Source organism: Microtus oregoni, unplaced genomic scaffold, assembly GCF_018167655.1.
Source record: "Microtus oregoni isolate MIOR12 unplaced genomic scaffold, Mior012 000037F_ref0000500, whole genome shotgun sequence".
NCBI lineage: Eukaryota > Metazoa > Chordata > Mammalia > Rodentia > Cricetidae > Microtus > Microtus oregoni.
Genome location: NW_024543096.1, coordinates 14,582,204 through 14,605,454, shown reverse-complemented (window position 1 = coordinate 14,605,454; position 23,251 = coordinate 14,582,204). Strand labels below are relative to the sequence as shown.

General features: G+C 48.8%; 1 protein-coding gene across 3 annotated transcripts in view; it reads right to left on the bottom strand.

Moving 5' to 3' along the window:
* Positions 1-4,604: 4,604 nt before the first annotated feature.
* Tanc1 (tetratricopeptide repeat, ankyrin repeat and coiled-coil containing 1) overlaps positions 4,605-23,251 on the bottom strand; it is a 220,734-nt gene continuing 202,087 nt past the window's right edge. For all 3 annotated transcript variants that reach the window (XM_041631414.1, XM_041631416.1, XM_041631415.1), the window contains 8 exons: positions 17,730-17,863; positions 16,287-16,410; positions 15,356-15,531; positions 13,167-13,299; positions 11,214-11,305; positions 9,182-9,328; positions 8,261-8,361; positions 4,605-7,658 (listed from right to left, as the gene is read on the bottom strand). In XM_041631414.1, the coding sequence (XP_041487348.1) occupies positions 6,221-7,658; positions 8,261-8,361; positions 9,182-9,328; positions 11,214-11,305; positions 13,167-13,299; positions 15,356-15,531; positions 16,287-16,410; positions 17,730-17,863 (2,345 nt within the window). In that variant the 3' untranslated portion in view covers positions 4,605-6,220. The remainder of the gene's footprint in view (positions 7,659-8,260; positions 8,362-9,181; positions 9,329-11,213; positions 11,306-13,166; positions 13,300-15,355; positions 15,532-16,286; positions 16,411-17,729; positions 17,864-23,251) is intronic.

Below are 23,251 nucleotides of genomic sequence, written 5' to 3'. Positions count from 1 at the left end.
CAGACCATAAAAATACTGGCAGCAGGACCACATCAGAGAGCTCTTTCAAAATGCGGCACCGAATTACGTTAGTCAAGGTTGTGTAAGGACAAAGGTCACAAGGCACATACTTCCTGCTTACATGCACTCCGGGGCAAGCAAGCTTGTTCACAGAAGGGAAAGCGCAGGGTTTGTGAAGACCAGGCAATTATAAGAATAGCCCCCAGCATTCCGGAAGTTACCTGCATTGGGCAAGTGGGTCTTACAGGTTAGAGGCATTTTTGTTTTATAATTCTCTTAAACTTTTAAACACAATGTTCATCATCATAGAAACTGATTGTATTCTCTAAGGGTTTTTTTTTTTTTTTTTGCCAATTTTTGGTTTTGTTTTCCAAGACAGATTTTGCTCTGTTGCCTAGATTGCCCTGCAATGGCCAAGTGGCCCGGGTTGGCTGAAATCTGTAATCATCCTGCTTCTGTCTCCTGAATGCTGAGAAGACAGAAAGCTGCCATCCAACCCTGCCCCAGTCCCCTAGTTACTGACATCTCTGGCTGACCTAATCAAATTCCCATTGTGTCGTTCCCCGTCCCCGTCCACTCCCCACAGCTCACTTTAGATTAGAATTTCTAGCTTTTTTAAGATCATTTTTAAGGTTTTGCTTTATCTGGGTGTGGTGGCACTGGCCTTTGTCCCAGCAGAAGAAGGTAAATCTATGAGCTGGAGGCTGGCAGGTCTTCATAGTGCATTCTAGGATAGACAGGGTTACATAGGGATAACCTTTAATCTAAAAAAAAAAAAAAAAAAAAAAAAAAAACAACAACAACAACAACAACAACAAAAAAACAGTTTTATTTCACGTGTTTAGTATTTTGCTTACACGTGTGTATTTTCACCCCATGAGTGCCTGGTACTTTAGGAAGTCAGAAGAAGAAATGGGAACCCCAGGAACTGGAGACTGTTAAGTTTCAAACCCGGGACCAAAGGCTGAGGTGCCTACTTATCAAAGTGGACCTTGTCTGCAGGCTCTTCTGCAACCCTCAGTCCCTACCTGTTACATGGCAGGGCTGGCAGACCCTGCCCTCTCTCCTCAGCTCTCTAGCCCTTCCCCCATAGTGGCTCACAACCCTCTGTCACTCTAGGTCCTACAAATCCACTGCCCTCTTCTGGCCTCCAGAAGCACCAGAAATACACATGGCAAACAGAACCGCAAGCAGAACTAATTCAGAAAAAAAAAAAAAAGGTTAATATAAATAAGTATTTTGTAAACAAAAAGCGCTGTGGATGTTTAATCACAAGACTGTCCCAGTCTGCTGTGCATAAGTAAAATACTGCTCATAAATCTTTAAAAATGCCTGGCAGTGGTGGGGCACGCCTTCAATCCCAGCTCTTGGGGGGCAGAGGCAGGTGGAGCTATAGCTTGGTCGACAGAGTGAGTTCCGGGCCAGTCAGGGCTATACAGAGAAACCTGTCTCAAAACAAAACAAGACGGAGAAACAATGTAAACACACCCTTTACTCTCCTATTTCATAGGCAGTGAATAAGTTCCTTTACAGAAAGCTGCCCAATCTAGTTGTCCTTTCTTTGTAACCCCTGTTTTGGGAGTTTTAGGACAGATGCCTGACTGCATTTCTTTTGTTTCATTGGCAGACCCCTTCATCCATGATTGCAGAGGGGATATATTTATCCTACATGATTTACAGTTTCACTGTGGGCAAAACAGTGACAGTGAGTTCTACTAAGTGGTGCTTTAACCCAAAATCTACGAAATTATACTGTTATCTCTAGGTGTCCTTTAATTTAGGGAAGAGCCACCGTTAGACCAAATATCTGTTTTTATAAAGTGGTAGACCTGCTGGAAGTGGGCAGCTTTTCACAGAAAAGTTAACAATCAGTGAAAGTCACTGACAGAAAGGGTGGTTGAAAAATTTTTAGATGTGTTGGGGCTGGAGAAGCGGCTCAATGGTTAGGAGCACTGGGAGTTTGTTCCTCTAGAGGACCCAGGTTCAATTCTCAGCACCCATGTGGTGGCTCACGACTGTCTGTAACTCCACTTCCAGGGGACCCATGGCACCAGGCATGCACATGGCGTGCACACACATATAAGCAGACAAAATACCATGCACATAAAGTAAAATAGATGGATTAAGGTTTCTTATAAAGCAAAATACCTGAAAACTGCTGGTTTTCCAAATTGAACATTTTCTATATAAGCAGACGATGCCAAACAACTCCATCTTCAGGACAAGGTAAGCAAAAACCAACTCCAACCAAGACCCTCAGCCCCCCTGATGGACACTGTGGGCCCAGGGGCTGGTTTAGGGGTCCAGCGCCCTCTGACTGGAGCTTCGTGAGACTTCACTTCTTGCCTGGACAATAAGCATGTCCTGTCTTTACCACGACTAAATCCGAACAGCAACGTCATGGCAGTCCTCACACACTGCTGCTGTCTAGTATAGCCAGGACAAGAGCTATGCCTTCAGAGTTCAGGACTACTTGGGCCCTCCTGGCCCATTCTTCTCTTTTAACCTGACACAGTGTTGAAGCCTAGAAGCACTGAAAGGCTCCAGCAACAAGAACGAGACAGTAACCTAGTTATTAAGCTTCGGTTCCCAAGTTACTCTCTTCCTGGAAGGAGACAGCTGCCAGGGGAAAGTCAGTCTTTTTTGGAAGGTGTCCCCACAGGGATGTCCCCTTGCTCCAGTGAGCCCGACCCCATGCATATAATGCACAGACTAACTGAATTTAATGGGTTCGTAAAAACAACCGTGGAGTTGGGACAGTACATGCGGATTGGGATACAGGGGAGCTGGAGAAGGGAAACTGGGGGTATGGTCATATTTCATTGTATGCATGTATGAAATTCTCAGGAAAATGCTTTCTAAAAAGGACTCGAGTAGAGCACAGTAGCATTAGGAATCATTGCGTCAACTCCCCCACTCCTACCCCATGTGCGGCTCTATCCTAGGTCTCTGGGCCATCCAGACAGTGTCAGGGGTGAGCGCTTCCTCATGGAATAGATGGAAAGCTGGACCAACCAGTCATTGGCTGGCCACGCCCATGGTTTCTGGGCCACCTTTATCGCAACCCCTCTTGCAGACACCTTTACACTTCTTGCAGGCAGGACGAATTGTAGATCAAATGTTTTTATAGCTGGGTTGCTGCCCCAATCCCTGCACTGAGGTCTTGTCTGGTTATAGGAGATCCAGTTCAGGCTGTGTGTCCTCCATTTGCAATCTTAGCTAGTACACTCATGGACTGGCACCTAGCCCAGCTGTCATCAGAGAAGCCTCATCCAGCAGCCGCTGGAAACAGATGGAGACCCACAGGCAGACCTTAAACAGTTCAGGGAATCGTGCTGAAGAGAGGGAGAAAGGATTGTGGGAGCCAGAGGGGTCAAGGACACCACAAGAAAACCCACAGAATCAACTAACCTGGGCCCATAGGTGCTCATGGAGACCGAACTGACAACCAGAGAGCCTACATGGGCCTGAACTGGGCTCATCTATATTTGTGGCAGTTGTGTAGCTTGGCTTTCTTGTGGGACCCCTAACAGTGGGAGCAGGGGCTGACTCTGACCCTTGCTGACTTTGGGACCCTTACCCCTCACACTAGGTTGTTCAGCACCATGGGGGTAGATGCCTAGTCCTACTCCAACTTTTTGTGCCATATTTGGTTGATATCTATGGGAGGAAGGCCTGCCCTTTTCTGAACAGAAATGGATGAGGAATTGAAGGGGGAGGGACTGAGAAGAGAGGAAAGAGGAGAAACTGTGGCTGGGATGTAAAAAATAAAAATCTCATATTATGAAAAAAGCATAGACATATGGCAACAAGGATGAGGGAAATCTCACGGTCCCCACCACTAGATGAAGAGCTACAGGCAATTAACGGCTGCTGAGAGAAGAAAAACTCATCTTCTCAAGAGGCAAGCCCCCCAGTAGGCTATCCAGTTCTAAATGCATGCACATACAAGCAACAATAGCTGGACTCTGCAGATTAGGGAGGGGTGTGTGAGTGTGTGCACGTGTGTATGTAACAGTAACTGAAGGGCCATGAATTTGAGAGGGCATGGGGGTGATGAGGGAGGATGGAAGACAGAGAGCTGCAAAGAGGAATATAGTATGCACATGGGAAAGTCTCCAAAAACTTGAAGTTATAAAATACATAAACAAAAACATTTCAAGTAAGTATTGTATCACGATGCAACAAAAACTGCATCATTCTTGACTGCTTTGAAACCACCTGTGGGCATAAAGACAAACGGACGCATTTAACTGAAAGATAACGCCAATGTGCCCGAAGAGCCAGCCGTTCCCCGAGCTCTGTTCTCTAACCGCTCAGTGCACCGCCAGCTACAGGGTTACGGCTAACCCGCTGCCGGCGAGCCCATCAGCACAAACGGCTTCTCCTCATGCTTCTTTCCTATTTAAGGAAAAATCACCAGTTAGGATACTAGCATCCTCTGGAATTTCCAGAAGCTTTCACTTTATTCTGAAACGAAAACGAAACATGAGATTGTTGGCATATAGAAAGCATCTTCCACTCTTCAGGGTAACATTAACATGAGGCGGATAGCTGTCGGAGGGATATTACTGTCTACTCACCCCCATGAATGAATGCCAAGCCACTGTAGTAATGGTTTTTTTATTCCATATGGAAAAGTACAGTAGTTGTGCAGAAACGAAACTACATAACAAAAGGAAAGACATTCACAAATATTAAAGAAAACAATAAATAGCCAGAGTAATTAGAGCGGAACTCAGAGGAAGCTCATACAAACGGCCTAGCTCTTTGTACACAGCACGCTACACACACAGGGACAAATGCCAAATGACACCACAAGGTCCCTTACTTGTACAAAACCTTAGTGATGCTCACAGGAAACATTAGGGCTACTCATTTTTTAAAACATCCTGCAAATATAGAACTTCCTTCTCCCCAGTTCTGGAAAATACATTTCACATCTCAATGTATAAAATACTTCCCCCACCTCTCTCAAACCAGCATTTGGACATCCTCCAATAACACCATTTTCATATAAAAATACCTTAAAACATGGCTCATCCCTGTACCTTTATCTTTACAGATGAACACTACACCAGCGCGGACGTTAGCACCTCCGAGGTGCTCAGACGATGAGATAAAGTGCCGTTACGGGTATACGGTTAACATGCCGTGAGATCGCGTCGTCCAGTGCGAACCCCAGCACGGATGAAGCTTACAGAGGACATGCATATAGATGGCGGGGTTTTGCTGTTTGTCTGTAGATTAACTTCTTTTGAGTCATATTTACAAGTCTGGATAAAACTGGGCTAGCTATTTATATATACAACATGTGACCACAAGATAATAACTGAGTAATGAAAGCAAAACAGCCGCCAGACCTCACGGACCCTGTTTAAACACTGTCCTCAGAGGACACCAGAGGCTCGATGCAGGGACTCTCGTCACTGTCCAGAGCACTTTTGGAACCAGCTAGAGCTGGTTTGTAGGCACTACCAAGAGAGCTTGTCTTTGTACTTTTGCACAAAGTATCCGACCTGCTCACCAAAGTCCTAGACAGCTTTTTCCCTTCTATCGGTGACACCGTGCGGCGTGAGCATAGTTCCTAAAAGGGGGCTACAAAAATACTCTGCAAAAACACTGTAACATGGAAATACGCATTTGATCCCTTCTGAGTAACGCCATGACGGGAACGACACCTGGGTGTGCTCATATTTCCCTGACAGACAAAACCCTGCTGTTTACAGTCACCATTCTATCCAGCCAGAAGCCACACGGGTTGCAGTTTTTATACGTACGTAAGAACTGGGGTGACTAAGGGGCCTGGAACTTAAACATTCCCCAGTCTTCTCCAGGATACACTTCCAGATAGTACATCAGGAATTACAATCTTTTACCAATGGATTTTTTTTCCTTCTCTAAGTAGATGTGCTTTTATACATAGCAAACCAAATCATCTCCTAAGAGAACAGCATTAGTTGATGTCTTCTTGGCAGCCTTTAAATTTGACAGAAGCTGACTGTAGTTTTCAATTCTGTTTAGTATTCTGTTTGCAGGTGATTTCTAGCTACTTGCTATAGTTTTATTCTACATTTTTAATATGTCAATGGCATCAGATCCACCCAAGAGGTGGAAAATATGGCTAAAATGTAATTTTTATTATGAAAAAAAAAGGCATTATTCGCTACCACGAGCCAACAGACTGCACTCCGAATACTACACAGGGGTTGCTTAAGGCTCACACATTTGACTCTATGAATGATCGCTTTGGTTTCGCAGAAGTGAGGTGGCTCCTGTGGGCTTCCGTACTGACGTGGGGCGGCGGCTGCTTCGAGATGTTTTCCTGATACAGATGAGGGACACCCTTAGTTTTCCTGCTCTCTTGACAGAGGGCTGGAATTTGACACTTGCTCTCCTCCAGCTCCTTCACCTGTGCCCCGTTGTGGATGCTCGTGCTCAGCGGGGAAACCGAACAGGGTTTGGCTTGGCTACAATACCCGCCTGGCTTGAGAGCGGGCTTTTCTGAGCTAGACTGCAGGCCAGCTGCAGTGGCTGTGTTTGTCAGTAGCCCCTCTGGCACCTGGGAGTGCCAGGAGCGACTGGGAGGATTGCTCTGCTGCTGAAACCTGGCAGTCTTGTCCATGATGCCCATGAACGGGGTATTGCGGGGCCTGTGTTCAGTGGTGCCGCCCTGCGCCTGACTGGTACCTTTGTCTTTGATTCGCGAGTCTAGTCCCTGGACCTTGAACCCGTCTGAGAAACTACTGCTGGAGGTCAAACTACTGGTTGAACTTGACATCTTTATGCTGCTGGATGGGGAGCCAGAAGAGCCCGAGCTAGTGAGGGAAGCCGGGTGCCGTGCCTCGCTGCCACTCATTGGCCCGCCCTGGCTTGGAGGAGCCACGTCCACTGTCATGGAGGCGTGAGCCAGGAGCCGCTCGGCAGCTTTGACTTTGCTTGGTAGAGGATAAGCGGCGCCACCGCTATCGCTGCTGCGCTGCAGCTGGAGATTCTGGCTGGGGCCCAGTCGATCCCCAAAGTGGCCACACCCAGTTCCTGCAGGGAAGGGACTCGGTCCCTCTAAATGCTGGTTTCTGCTGGCGGCAGGGGCTACAGATATTCTACCAGGCATCGGACTTGGGGGAGGGTTCTGGGAAGACGCCTGTAGTTTTGCGCTACTGTTTCTCACGCTAGACTGCCCAGAACCCAGATGTTGGTTGGTCTTCACTATCTGTGCCTGTTTGGTAGGCTGCATAACCAAGCCTGGCTGGGCTACAGTCTCTCTCAGGGACTTGCTGGTTCCTGCCCGGCTCTGCAGTGACACTGGTCTGCCTTTGGACTGTAATCCCTCTTGAAGGTTTCGGATATATGGGGAAGGGACAGATGATGGGGGCTGGGATCTGGGAGTTGGGGAAATGGATTCTTCCGGTGACGAGGATTCTTCCTCTTCCGCCTCCTCGATGGGGAAGGGGTCCTTTAAACTCGAGGCTGGTGCGTCTTCTTCATTGTCCGAGTCATTGGAGGGGGCTGGCAGGGGACCCTGCTGTTTTTGCTGCTGGTTCCTCTGGAGTTGCTTGCACTCTTCTTCCACCCGGGCCAAAAGCCTCTTGATTTCCTGGTTGGCCGGACAGAGTTTCACAGCCTCCTGCAAGTCAGCCAGAGCTGCCAGGAACTGTCTTTACATGAAAGCAGAAGATGTGATTAGAAGCCACGTATGAGCATGCTCTGAATGTAACCTAGCTGTCCTCGAAGCGGGAAGAGTGAGGTTCAAGCACTTGCTGAGGTGCTTAGGTCCTGGTTTTCCCAGAGTTGCCAGGCTAAGTATGGTGCAGCATGGCACTGTGACTCAATGACCCTGGTCTATCCATCAGAGCATTGTGACTCGGTGACCCTGGTCAATCCATAAAGATCCACAGAAAGAGGGTGCCAAAGTCAGGCTCACAGTATCTTCTTTGGCCCTTATCATGCCCCCTTCTAACTCAGAGATCAGACATAACCCTCTGCTGCTCCCCTGCCACCCCTATTTGCCAGTCTCACTGAAGCAAGAACTCGGCAGGTGTTCTGTGCTGGGGTATGGAAGGGAATGTCAAGAAAGTCAAAAGCTGACCACTATAGTAACAGCTGCTACCATGCCTCTTGGAAGCTACTGGTCTCTATAAAAAGGATGAGAGCTGTCTGAGTAACAACCCTGATGAAGGAAAACACCCGCAAATTCATCTAGCAGGCTCTACCTCCCAGAACGAAAAGGCTCCCATAGTCACGTGACCCCAGAGAGTACCTGCTATTCCTTTTGGCTCTTGCCCGGGCATAAAAGGCTTCATAGGACTTGGGTTTCAGTTCCAGAGCCTTTGAAGCAAATTCTTCTGCCAAGCCAAAGTCCTGGGGCCAACAATTAAACACATGAGTCAGAAGTAGTGTCAAGAACAGGGACTGTCTCCCAGGAGCTCTGCTCTAAGGGCAGGGGGGAACTGGGACCTGGGGGGTAGCGCAAGGCATAGTTCCCCTTCTGCTGGCTTCAAGCTGGATAACCAGAGCTGAGGACTGTTCTTCAGATCCATTACAGAAGCAGCAATTATGACTCAGGAGAGAGCAGTGGCAACCGGGCCCAGAAGGCAAAGGTAACAGGACAGAGTCCAACACGAGAGCAGTCTGTGTGTATGTCTGTGTGCACGCATCCATCCTTCGGCTCTCTCAGCAGGGCAGGAGTGTGGGCCCCAGAGCAGGTGAGCCACACTGGGTGGGGGTGGGGGTGGGGTGAAGTTCCAAACATCAGTCGGAAGAACTCTAGACATCCAGTAGTAACAAAGTACAAGCTAACCACTGTGGGTGAGAAACTGAGTATTCACTAAGCAGGCCCCCTGAACAAACCCAAGGGCCACAAGGCAGGCTGACTGTCACGGCCATTTGTGCTGGACTTTTCTAGAATGTGGGCAGGGAAGGCCTTTGATTGTGGACAATGCTGGGAGCATCACAGCTGGGGGAGGGGGCGCAGCTTGTATTTGCTGCTTTCGCTGAAGCAAAGGCAAATCAACCCAAGCGCATTCCATCAACCTAAGTGCTTTCTTCCACCAGCATTTTGGGAGGTGGACAGTGGCTATGACCTTGACCTCGCAGCACCCCAGACAGAAGGGTGTCCCAAGATTGAGCCTCCCGTCACCTGCTACTAAAGAACTGGGCAAGGATAACAACGCTGGCTTACGTTTGTTTTCCTCCGGCATCGAGACAGATTGAGATAGAGGGAGACTCTGAGCTCATTGAAGGGCCTCATGTCTTCCCCGAATCCTTCCCGAGGAAACTTCCTTAAAGCGTACTGGTACCTCTGGGCCGCCTCCTTCATCTTCCCTTTCTAGGATTCAAAAATCACATTTAAGTTATCCTTTCCCAGGGGCCCTAAGATGAGCCACCGTGTTGAAGACCCTCCCTCATGTAAAAGCATCACAGCACGTGAGAAGGATCCGGACAGGTAGGCATCTTAGGAACGGGGACACTGACTAGTGTGAACGTGCCCAGGCTGCACCGACTTCACACCGCAAGGACATAGACGGCTTAACAAAAAAAGTGTAAAGCTGCAAAACCACCAACTCTCCACCTTCACACAGCAAATTATCTTCTCACATGTAACTTCAGTGTTATTTCAAGAACCGTGTTTCACTGAGATACATTTTAATTTCAAGTAGAATAGAAAGCCAACAAAGAGGCAACGCTGATGAAAAAAATGCTGTCGTTCCTACAGCAGACAGTGACTCGTGGCTAAACCTGCAGCTTGCTGTCGAATAATAATTTTTCTCCGAGAAGCACCGAAGAACAGGCTTTGGAAATCAGAGCCACTGCGCATCCCTCTCAAGGCTAAAGAAATCCATTTGCTCAGTCGGCCTCACTGCTCAGCAGGAGCTGCCGCCTGTTGGAAATGGCTGGCTATTTCTGACATAATTACCTTGCAGAATCCATATTAAAACCACTTCAAAGCCACAACAATATACACCCTGAACTCAATTTCCAACCGCCTCCAAGCTGGGAACCCTGCTGGCTCATGCTCTATGCCTCGTTATTTGTTACTATGAAAGAAACAACAAACGGGGAATAAATGAACAACCTAGCAGATGAGGCTGTCTAGTAGGGAAAAGGATCAAAGTCATCACCATCTTGGGTGCCCCCCCCAATCTTAATTCTACCTAATTACAGGTCTGAAAAGAGTAGTATATATGCATATGCCTACACACCTACCTAAACCAGGCAGTGGCCACGGACACCTATTTACCACTTTCCTGGGCTTAGCCACGCCCCCGGGCCTGTGTGTCTATGGCCCGTGCCTACCTCTGTACCAGCAGTAGCTGGCTGGGCTGCACAGTCTGCAAAGCTGCAAGCAATTACTAGGGCTACCCACCATGGATCTGAACTAATAGCTCATTTGGGAAAATTTAGGATCAAATTTTTGAGCCTGTAGGTTTTCTTTCTTTTTCTGAGGGCAATTGGGAGGAAAAAAAATAACTATCTCTTGAGAAACTGTGAACATATTACTTGGCCACATTCAATAAAAGTATCACTAAAAACACTTAAAATCCCCAAATTTATACTTAAGAACATAATAGTGAAAGGCCGCAGCGGGGCACGGGATGGCTCTTTTTAATTTTCTTTTCAGATATATTTATTCATTTGGCATGTATTTGTATTGTGTTGGCACACACACGCTACAGAACACACGTGGAGGGCAGAGGACAACCTGTATGACTCGGTTCTCTCCTTCCTACCAGTGGGGTCTAGGATTCAGAGTCAGGCAGCCGGGCGTGGCGGCCAACGTGAGCCACTGCACCATCCTCCTCTCCCCTTAAATGTTCTTTCCTTCTCAAAGTGCTCCCCGGTGTCTTCTGCTGTGTACCTCATGACTAGGTCCAGTGCCATGCTTGGACTTCTGGAAGGTAGGGAAGCCAAGGGACCTTCCTGTGGGCTGTGCCAGCTGACCTAGCAGTGACTCTCCTTCAGGAAGTCACAGCCACAGCCAGGAGGATTCCTGACAATTGTTCTCAGACACAAAGAAAATTGCTTTCCCATTAAGATTCTGCTGTTTGGAGATTAGCAGGCTCCTGAGCAAGGGGTCAGGTGGGAACGTTTTTGGAACTGCATTCCTGCTAAGTTACAGCTCCGCACAGGAGCGTGGCCGCAGCATCCAATACCAGACTGAGAGGTGGTCCCACGCCAACCACAGCAGCACAGAGAGAGACAAAGGCACTTACCTTGTACATCACATTCCCTTCCTCCATCAATTTCTGTAAAAGTATAATCAAAATATCAGGTTTGGACGTGGCCATCGCCCAAGCGGCATTTCCTGCAAAACAAACATGCTGTCAGGGGGGCTTCCTCGGCTGCACCAGCTGCAGGAACTCAGGGCTGTGCCTAGGTGCTCCTGGCAGCAGGAAACTAGCAAGCTGGTTTATGCTTGTCATCTATTTTATGCAGAGGCAGCCCCTGCTGGGGACTCATCAGTGCCCACAAAAGCTCTCCTTATTGCTCTCCTAACAATGGGAACTAAGTGCTCGCCTTCCCCTGAGAGGAGTCAGGAAAAAGCAATGAAGCCCTCACAGGCAAATCTTCCTCCTGTAGCACCCAGTATGTTAGGGGTGGGAGGTTGCTGTCTCTAAGGCCCCTGCACTCTGACTTTAGTCAGCTCTGAGGTCCAAATTTGGGTCCCCTGTTCCATCCCTGTTCAGCTTCTCTTTTGGTCTAGACTGGCTACAGCCTTCTCTCTAGCACTTAGCCTGGCCTTGGGACACTGCTAGTCACACGCCTCCAGATCTGCCACTCACTATGACCTTGGGAGGCCACTGAGCTCCCTCTGCATTTTGTGCTTCTTTTTCAAGTATAAAGAAGGCGTGGTCACTACAGGATCAAGGGAAAAAGGGAAACTGCTAAAATACTGGGACAAACAATTTTCCACGCAGGTCCCTGTGCCCCAAACTGCTCATGGTCAAAGGACCTGGACAGCAAATCAAATCAGGGGCGCTGTGGTTCTCCCCTGCATACATGCTGGATTTATGTGATGTTCTACCAACCACCCAGGTGAGCTTCCCCACACCCTTTAGCTAATGCCCACTCTCTGCTCAACGTCTCCTTCACAGAAACTGTGTACGCTGGGGTCATGGCTTTCTGTCAAGCCGGCACTGAGAACCGTAGAACAGCAGCTGTTCTACGGAACCATCCAGGGCTTTCTGAGCTGCGGATGCTCAGCCCATCTCCAGTTAAAGCAGAACCTAACTGCAGGGGTTTGGATGACGATGGCCTCCATATAATTGCATGGTTGGTCCCAGTTGGTAGAACTGTTTGTGTGGGATTAGGAGGTGTGGTCTTCTGGGAGTGTATCTGCCATGTGTGTGGGCTTTGAGGCTTCAAGAGCCAATGCCATTCCCAGTTATTTCCCTGCCTCAAGCTTTTGGATGAGATGTAAGCTCTCAGCTACTATTCTAGCCCCATGCCTGCCACTGCCACACTCCCCACCACGATGGTCACGGACTTACCCTTCAACTCTAACTCCCCAACTGACCCTTTCTTCTGTAAGTTGCCTTGGCCAGGGTCTCATCACAGCAATAAAAAAAGCAAGATGCTAATACTTCCTGGTGTGAGCGTCCCTTTCCCTTAGCCTCGGCTCTCTGTCTACCTGTAGTATTAGAAGCTAATGGCCAGAAGATGGCTCAATGGTTGAAGGCATTTGCATCCAAGGCTGCGGACCTGAGTTTAATTGCTGGGACCCCATAGCAGAAAGAACTTGACTCCCACCGGCTGTCCTCTGACCTCTGTGTGCAGCTTGGATTCATGCACACAAATAAAATGTCATTTTTTTTAAAAAAAGAATTATCAAAAGCTTCTTCAGTTTTCTGGATGACTGGGATTAAACGAGACATGAGACAGGGCAGAGCAGGCGGTGGAGAGAAAGAGCAAAAGGAAGAGAGAGGAAAGAGAGAGGGGGAGGAGAAAGAGAGGGAGGGAGAGAAAGAAAGAGAGGGAGAAAGAGAGAAAAAGAGGGAGGGAGGGAGAGAGACAGAGAGAGAGAGAGAGAGAGAGAAAGAGAGAGAGAGAGAGAGAATATGCACATGATGCCAGTCCCCTAGCAGGTATAACATCTTTAGTCCTTTCAAAGAAGGTTCTGGAAGCTGACCCTCTGGCCCTGCTGAATGGAAGTGAGGTTCACCGACCTAGTTTGGCTCCTTTTCTAAGCAGGGTAACCACCACAGCGGTGTTCCGACAACCGATGGCTCTGTCCAGGGGGCGCATCCCGCTGTGGTCCACATGCTCAATCACAGCTCCCTTCTCCACCAGATACAGCACCTACAGCAGCAGGGACAGCACAAGCCTGAGGAGCAGTTCAGGGCCAGAGCGGCACGGGGGCCTCTGGCCGTTGTGGGACCAGAAATAAAATTGACGTGACACCACAGCCCACGGCTAGAATCTCTGCCAGTGATGAGGAAGGGGAGACACAGGTACAGACAGGTGTGAGACCAAGTACACAGCCTGTGTCTGACCCCACTTCCAAGGCCACAGGCAGGACTCACGGTCACCTTTCCAGCTGCAGCTAGCAGGGAGGCTTCTGCAGTGAGCCCCGACACGCTCCAGACACAGATTTACCCCGCATGGGAGGACAAGCTGCAGACATGAGCAACCAGGAACCAGATGGGCCAGCATCATTCATTTTCGGATTTAAGGAAGAGATGACTCTATTAGGACTAAGAAGATGGCGTGTCTGAGGTCACGGTATAAAGGCTAGGTGTGACGAAATAGTTGTGTGTGCACAGCACGGGAGATGCTAAGAAAAAGAACTACTTTGGCCACTCCAAAGTTTCCACTTACTAGAAAAGAAACTTATATCCAACTTGGTTGTGTGTATGCAACAGAACACGTTTCCTACCAATCCACTGGGTATTCAAGATAATACTAGAGAGGTTACTGTCTAGAATATAAAAAGAGCTATAATAATCATAAAATCAAACCGTTAAGTGGGTAAGGGATTCAAACAGGTATTTCTCCATAGAGGAGACACAGCAAGTATGTAAAATAGCTCTAAGTCACTAGTTGTTAAAGAAATGGAAATCAGGGGGCTGGAGAGATGGCTCAGAGATTAAGAACAATGACTGTTCTTCCAGAGGTCCTGAGTTCAATTCCTAGCAACGATATGGTGGCTCACAACCATCTGTAATGAAATCTGGTGCCCTCTTCTGGCCTGCAGGCATACATGCAGACAAAATGCTGTATACAAAATAAATAAATATATCTTTAAAAAAAAAAAAGAAATGGAAATCAAAGCCAGGGTAAGATATCAACCCACACTCAAGGGACTCTAATTATATTCTAAAAGAGTGTGTAGAGGGTCAATGGTGATGTGAAGACATTGGAGCCCCCGGCATGGAAATGCAAGCTCCCATTCGGTGTGGAAGATGGGTTCTGTGGTAATGGGTGTCCTTAGAAAGTAAAAAACAGAATTACGGCCAGGTATAATGGTGCACACCTTCATCAGATTTGGGATGTATAGAGGGGAAGATCAGAAGTGCAAGGCCAACACTGGCTATGCTAGGGAGCGTGAGGCCAGGCAGGGCTGTGTGAGAGCTTACCTTTACAAACCAAAGGATTGCCCTTTGGTCTGGCAACTGCGTTTCTGAGCACACAGCCATAATAATCGAGAGTGGGGTCTTTTAAGAGCCATTTGTCCAGTGATATTTCTACTGATGGATGAACGTCTAAATAAAATCCCGATCACAGGTCACCCCCCTCCACAGTGTGACACGTCTCTCTGGCTCATCCTCTCATCAGACGTATGGGACTACGGGAGCAAATTCCCAAGTGGCTCAACAAGGCTCTAGTGCCTGCAGAGGTCTGGAATGTGCACCCCAACAAAGCACGGCATCTGCCCTGGAAGACGTCTCCCAGTTCCCAGTGTACAAACTAAAATTATAGCTAAAAGAACTTAGAATAATTAGTTTGAAAACAATTTAAAATAGTATATTTTAAGTTAATGATTCTTAGTTAATAGTTTTTCTTACGGAAATATGGTTTCTGAACGGCCTACGCACTGAACTGTATTTATATGCAGCACGTGATAAAAACAGAGCTATGAATGGGGCATACGTGTTCAACTCCATGTCTGCGGTATGTGCAGCTGGTAGGGGTAGGGCTTTCAGGCTTTAAAGAGTGCATTAAAATCTTGGCTGACAGTCCTGGATCGGACCACTGAAAAGCCCCCATACACCATGTTTGCACGTGTGCACACACACAGTCCACTGTCAGACAGCTTCACGAAGCCCGAGCATCACAGCAGGACCCCTTCCCCATCGGTCCCATCCTGCACATGGGGGAAGGTGCACACCGGAAGTGAACACCCGTTAGTACGCACCGTCTCCGCATCACCATAGAAGGCAGCCAGGTCCAAAGGCGTGCGGCCGTTTTTGTCTGTCTGATCTATCTCTGCTCCTTCTTCGACCAGGTACTGGACCACGGCCCTGTGACCCTTCAGACATGCCCAGCTCAAGGCGGACAGACCCTCTTTGTCCAGGGAAGAAAGAGCAGCACCTGAGAGCAGACTCCATTTGTAACTGGTTGGCAGGAATGAAGAGGTTCTAAAGAGATTGTGTTTCCTAATCTCACTATCTGATTGTTGAAAAACGGATCCCAAAGAATGAGCTTTTCCCCGCAAGAATCTCATGCTGAGAGAAGGAAAAAGCACCAGAGAGAGAAAGAACTTGTCTTCCAAAAAGAGATTTTCCAGTTTTAACAACTGTTAGACTGCACAGCAGGGCAAGACGAAAGCCCAGACAATGACAGGCCAATGGCATGCAGGAACGACCTTGACCAGAACAGACGTTCATATCCTTGGCCTTAAGTTACATTTTGATTTCACTTCAGGACCCCAAAGATAGACTCGAGGAGGCTACTGGATCTCTGTTCCTCTTCCCAATGTGGCCACACTGAGTAAATTTCCTTTTTCTGCCTTCTACTTTTAATTTGGTTCTTTTAATTGGCTTATTGAAGAGGGGTGGCTGGACCTGACTTGGGCCACAGCTTGTAATCCCCAAGTCCAGTAATACAATCACAGAACACGAATAAACCCGGGCTCCTGAGGCTCCCAGCATCTGGATGCCAGCCTGTGAGTATATCGACCCGAGCGGGTTTGATGGCCAGAGGGTCTCACCTAAGCTGAACGATAAGCAGCCAGGCTGCACCATGCCTTAGAAAATACACAGGACAGAAAGGCTAATTGGGAAGTACTAGCGGGTCTACTGAAGCTCTTCCTGCAAAAGAAGCCAGTGCACTGCAACACACCATACCCTTTGAAAGAAGGAACTCCACGGTGCTCAAGTGTCCTTCACAGGCAGCCACCATAAGAGGCGTGCGACCCTGCTTGTCACTCAGGTTCACGTCGCAGCCATGTTCCAACAGCAATCCGACAATCTGAAAGAAGTACCGAGAATCAGCCCCCTGCTGCACCGAAAGCCACCGTCTCCATACTCAGCCAGTCTCTATACCCAGCCAGGTTCTCCATCTTTCCCACCCACTGTGTGATATGTGGGGCTCAAACAAGCCTTCTACTGTATTTGTTCCAACCAAATCTCCTTCTATGTATTCTTCTAGGGTGCCCAGTTGTTATATGCACAAAATCACATATATCAGGTAGCATTAGTAGTGAGGCATGCCAGCCACAATTGGGTGATGGAGAAACAGCTACACTGGGGGGGAGGCACGGCTAACTCAGCATAGGGAAGGGGCCAGCAGTTGCCATTAAGGTTCCAAACTGGTCCTGAGGAGCAGCACAGTGCCTGTGTATCTGGGGCTCTGCGGCGCTAGACAGATTCGACCTCCTCATGTCATCCACTCTGCAGACTGAATACAAATACCCAGGCCATCATAAGGAACCTGAGCTTCCTCAGGGTTAACATCTGTAGACAAACTGAGAGGGGGCTAACTACAGTAGCGAGAGACAGGTCGAAGGCAGGAGAGCAACTCAGCACCCTGGGTCACAGGCATTGCTCAGAGGTAGCCCTAGGGGGGGGTGGCTTGTCCTTCTCAGAGGCCAACTCTAGCAAAGCTCCTTGAAGTGAATTCTCTGCATCAGCAGTGTGCTTTAGAGCATGCATGCTAGTAAGGCAGAGGAAGCCACTTTATCCACAGGGTCAGCCAGGCTACCCGGGCACGTCACAGAATGGTAGAGTGGCATGTTCCTACTGCTCTCGGTTCACGCATCAGCACACCCTTCCACCTCCCTCGTCAGTTGAGAGACACTGAGCTGGGCAGAGGGTTAATCACAGGGGCTGTGTCATGAGCGGTCATGAAGCTGCTGGTGTGCAAAATGCAGGTGTAACATGGTGTGAGTGTGGGGAGAGACGAGGTCGCTGCTTCAAAATGAAGGAAGAAGCTACGGGACAGTGATGCCCTGTTCCCTTGCATTAAAGATGGCAGCTATTATTCTAATACATTTTATGTACAGGATACAAAAACAAACAACAGCAGCAGACAAGCCACAGTGAACCTTCTACCACTGTAACGTAACCCTCCTGGAGTTAAGGGGACTACCGGTCTGTGGCATGGCATGGGCGCCGGGCTCCTGCCCAGTCTGCCTCGTTGATTGTACTTACCCGTCATGTTTACCTCTGAGAAACAGTCATGACGGCAGAGGGAGAAGCCTGGGATCGCAGCGAGCCTCAAGGGCCACAGGTGCTCTCAACAGTCAACCCAATCCCCACCTAAAGCAGCCAGGGTCCCCAGGTACCCACCTGCCAATGCCCCTGGCGGGCTGCACAGAACAGAGGGGGTACCCCTCTCCTGTTGGACCGAGACACAGCAGCTCCATGCTCCAGCAGCAGCTCGCAGGCCTCCAGCTTTCCTCTCCCAGCAGCAGCAGTCAGGGCTAGGGGAAGGGTGGAGGAAGCTGTCAGTCGGTGCAGAGCCAGGGCCTCGCGGGCCTCAACTTACCACTGCCTGGGTACGTGCTCTCTCCCACCGAACCTGGGCAGTCTATGTATGTATGGTATCTGTGATCATCAGTATGTATGTATGGTATCTGTGATCATCAGAGCACAGCGGCACTATGCTAATGTCTGGGCCGGGGTCTCTGGAAACGGGCAAGTTGTGCTGCCTGCCCCTCAGTGCTTGTTCCTGGAAGCCAGCTGCCAAGACGTGAGGAGGACTGAGCAGCTCTGGGGTGAGATCGACAGGGACAAAACTGAGGCTGTATGCACTGGACAGTCTCAGGTGGGCCTCGGTGGAGGGCACTGAGGTCAGCCATATGTGAGCCGTCCCACGTGGGTCTCCAGCTCAAGTCAAACTATGCTCCTAGAGCTATGAGGGCAAAGACACCTCAGTTGGCCCTAGCATGCTTTGCTTTAACCACAGATTTAGAAAGTTTGGTGCTTGTTTTCTTCAAAAAGAGACAATGGGAACACAGTATATCGCAGACTAATGTTATATTCAAATCTGGTCTCTTAGCCTTAAGTCAGAGTCCATTCAAGGAAACAATTACAGAGGGGCTGGAGAGATGGCTCAGCGGTAAAGGGCACTTCCTGCTCTTCCAGGAAACCCGAGTTCAGTTGCTTACAAACACCGTCACCCTAGATTCAGAGGACTAATGCCTTTTCCTGGCCTCCATGCCATGGGCCCATACATTCCTGTGGTGTATACACACACACACACACACACACACACACACTAAAATTTTATAAATAAAAAGAATTACTGCGCTAATTAAGAGTGTCCATCCTATCACTCCTGCCCTCCTGGAATGTAAACACCTCGTTGACAAGTTGGGTTTGATGTTATCAAACAGAAAGTAAGGTGCTGGGGTGAGTGTCAGCTGTATCACAGACTGGTGGTGTTATTCGGCGGCGGGGCACACCACCCGTGGGAAAGAACACTCGCATGGCTGACACCTATGTCCTGGCTTTGTCACAGGAACTATGTCCAAGAAAGGACAACTGGGTGTTGGTGACAAACCAGGCCAAGAGAATGGCTTCTCAGTGGGACAAAGGGTTCTGAGATAGACAGGAGGAAGCAGCCTGATGTCGGGAGGAAGGAGAAGCGCTGCACGGCTGCGGCACCATTCTCAAGCCTTCCTGGAAGACCCTGTTTCTATTACAGACAATGCTGGTATGAACATCGTTGAGCATATACTTTTGTCGTATGATAGGGCCTCTCTTGGGTAGTATATTCCCAAGAGTGGTATGGCTGGGTTCAGGGGTAGGTTGATCCCGAATTTCCTGAGAAACCGCCACACTGCTTTCCAGAGTGGTTGCACAAGTTTGCATTCCCATCAGCAATGGATGAGTGTACCCCTTTCTCCACAACCTCTCCAGCAAAGGCTATCATTGGTGTTTTTTATTTTAGCCATTCTGACAGGTGTAAGATGGTATCTTAACTGGCTTTGGGGGAGCCTAGGCAGTTTGGATGCTCACCTTACTAGACCTGGATGGAGGTGGGTGGTCCTTGGACTTCCCACAGGTCAGGGAACCCTGATTGCTCTTCGGGCTGATGAGGGAGGGGGACGGAAATGGGAGGCGGGGGCGGGGAGGAGGCAGAAATCTTTAATAAATAAATAAATGAAAAAAATAAAAAAATTTAAAAAAAGACCCTGTTTCTAAACATATCCTCAATTCTTAGCTTCCAGGAAAGAGCAGTATTCCGAGGAGCTAGTGAAAGAGGCTGGCTTCTCAGGCTACAGGCGGGGAAAGAGAAGAAACCCTTCACAAAAGAGCAAGTCAATACCAGTGAGCATACAAGAAGTGCCCACGCTCCTCAGCCACTGATGGAACTGAGAATGGTGGGGTGAGGGACCCTGTTCTTCACTGGTGGGAACGACGGCAGGAGACAGGGGTGGGTATACATCGGAGGCCACTTGTTTATTTCCCAGCAGCTCAGATCCGAAATAGCTACACAGAAACTGCATTAATTAAATCATGACTTAGCCTATTAGCTCTAACATTTTATTGGCTAACTCTTACATCTTAATTTAACCCATCTCTGTTAATCTGTGCATCACCACGAGGTCTCGTCCAACCAGCAACGTTTCTGTGTTTGTCTCTAGTGGCGGCTCCACAGCTCTGACTCCTCCCTTCTCCCAGCATTCAGTTTAGTTCCCCCCCCCCGCCCCCAGCTCTGCTCTACCCTATCACAGGCCTAAGAGAGTTTCTTTATTAACCAATAGTATTTACAGCATACAGAGGGGAATCCCACATAAGGTGGGAAACAGGCCAGGTGAATATGCACGGGTGTGGCAGCATTTGTCACATGGCCTCAAGGCAGACACTATACACACTGCCATCAACGGTGGGAAGGAAATACCAGTAAATAACTTTACACATCCAGGAACATGCATGCCCCATGCCTAAACACAACTCAATAGGCCAGTCTTACACACTTAACGAATAGCAAAGAACACACAGTAAAAACCCATACTGCAAGAGCCGTCTTGAAGAGGGAACCTCAGACCCTCCTTCTGGAAAGGGTGGGCCCCATGCTCTGACTCCTCAGTAGAGCTGCAGGTGTGTGGTAACGAGCACCTCAGAAGTCTGTGCTCAGGAAGGCTGCTTTCCAACACATGCCTGCCTGCACTGATCCCTCCAGACCTCTCACATCCGTCAGGGCTGGCTGATGGGCTGACGCTTGCTCCTCCTGTGGCCCTCCATACACACTACGCCATCAGGGTTGACTCCTAAGCCTCTGTCCTCTAAACTCCAGATTCCCCTAAACATGGCTCTGGTGACCAAGGTTAACCAAGAGACAGACACGTGCACACACATACACTATAGACCAGACAGCCGGGCCTGACTGCAGCTGACACCATCACCTGACTTCTCCCAGTAGGGTTCAAAATCACGGAATCATGCAGGAACTGCGGGAGGGAGCAGATTACTAGGAAGAACTCATCTGGGAGCCTAGCATCTGAAGCACAGGGAGACACGAGGAAAACACAGCCCCTCATCCTTCCAGGAGGCAAGTCAGCTCTCACTGTTGTTTCTGGTCATGAGCCCCTGAGACAGGTAAGTGGACCTCACAGCCAGGGCACTGGCCCTTCTTCAGCAGTTTCCCCAGCAGCTGGGGAGGTGGGGAGCACTACAGGACCGGCCCGGTCAGACCACTCTTGTTAAGTTCCTCCTCTCTCAGTGACACACACCTGGTACCTTCTCAGGAAGCAGGTCAGCACATTTTTTTCCAGGAAAATGTGTTCAAGGGGCACTGTTCTGACTGACCTCAAGTCTCTTGGCTGTTTTTTGCAGCAGACGGCACAGAAGGAGCGAGTGAGGGGATCAGGCGAGGTAGCAGATTAGCAGCTGACACTGGCCTTTTTGGGCCTGACCGCAAGCACTCCTGGGCTAGCATCTGGTGGCTGTCAAGGTGTCCAAACCCGAGGCAACTGTGCTCTTCCACATGGTACAGCACCTCCTAACAGCTTGTCTTGGCCTTTGTGGTAGAATGCTGCTCCAGAAGGGAGGACAGATCCCTTTCTGCTCTCCAAGGAGGTGATGTAGAGCTAGCCTCAGTCCCTGTGAAGAGTCCGTGCTGACACCGAGGCAGGAATTACATGCTCTAGCAGGTGTAGAGGACCAGCACGCAGAGCCTCCCAGGACTCGGAGACCTGAGGGGCTCAGAATGGAGCAGAGACACTCCAGAATGCCTCAGGATAAGATAAAGAACACTGTCCTAGTGTACTTTTTTAAAAATTATTTTATTTTTTAAATTTTTTATTTATTATGTATACAATATTCTGTCTGTGTATATGACTGCAGGCCAGAAGAGGGTACAAGATCTCATTACAGATGGTTGTGAGCCACCATGTGGTTGCTGGGAATTGAACTCAGAACCTTTGCAAGAGCAGGCATCTTAACTGCTGAGCCATCCCTCCAGCCCCCTAGTGTATTTTCTGTGTCTGACCAAGAAAGTTTCCTCAAGTGTCCAGATCAGACTTATGTCAAGGGCCTTACAGTTCATCAGATGTTTAGTTCAAATCTCATTGTTTAAATACATCTTAACTATCGAAAAACTGAGTAACAAACACAGTGCCCAACACCACATACATCTGTTATTACTAGATTTTAACACTCTGAAGCCACTGAAGCTCACTGACATGGGAGACAAGAGAAATCTGCCTGTGGTTGTTTGAAGAGCCCCTGCAGACTCAGATTCGAATGCTTCACCAGAGAGGGGCAGTATTGGAAAGGACTGGGTGTGGCCTTGTTCAGGAAGTGTGCCACAGGAGGTGGGCTTTGAAATTTTCAAAAGCCCAAGTTAGACCTGGTAGCTCTCTTCTCCTCCTGCTGCCTGTGCCTCTGAATGTAAAACTCTAGGCTACCTCACTATATCTGCCTGTGTGCAGCCACGCTTCCTACCACCATGACAATGGACTAATCTCTGAAACTGCAAACCAGCTCAGAGAAAACGCTTTTTTTATAAGAGTTGCTGTGGTCATGGTGTCTCTTCACGGCAACAGAACACCGACTAAGACAATGCCAAAGGGCATCTTACACAGAATGCTTCTTTAGAATTTCCTACTTCTGTGTAGGTGGGGGGACAGGTCCCTAAGGAGGAAAAGACATCCAAATTTACCCCCAATCCAGTCTGTTCCCGCCACAATAATGGTGGTGGGACAGTTGAGACAATGACAGCTGAGAGATGGGATCTAGGGTACTTAGCACTGTGGAAGAGCAGAATATGCCACACCCAGATCTCCCTCTGGCAGAAGCTCTATTGGTTATTTTGAGATACCCGAAGAAGTTCTGCGTACAAATGAGCTGCCCCCTTGTGCATGGGAAACTGACATCCCTATGGGAATTCTCCCTTGACAGGCATCCCCTCTGTCCAGGGAGAGCCAGACAGAATCTCTTGACAAACAGTCACGCAAGCCTCACACTTCCGGCCTTGCCCATGTTGCCTGTGCAGAAGGCTGAGTTAGAAGCCCGCATCTCGATGGCCTCTGTGAGCTGTGAGCCCTCTCCTTCGTACACCTGGGCTTCCCAGGGTGTAACCTCTGGTACACTCTGCTCCTGTTACCACATCTTTTGTTAGAGGCGTCAGTCCCTACCCTGGGGGTTATGAAGGATATAAGCATTGTATCGTTTTTTGTCAAGAGGGGTCTGTCGCTACCCTTGGGGTTATGAAGGATATAAACATTGTATCGTTTTTGTCTCCCGTAGTTTACATCATCTGAACTGATCTGAGCAGGATCCCAGCAAGTGGGTCATGAATCATCCTGTTGCCACTGACAGCGCTGAGGTTTTCCTTCACTCAGAGACCTTCCTCCTCCTTC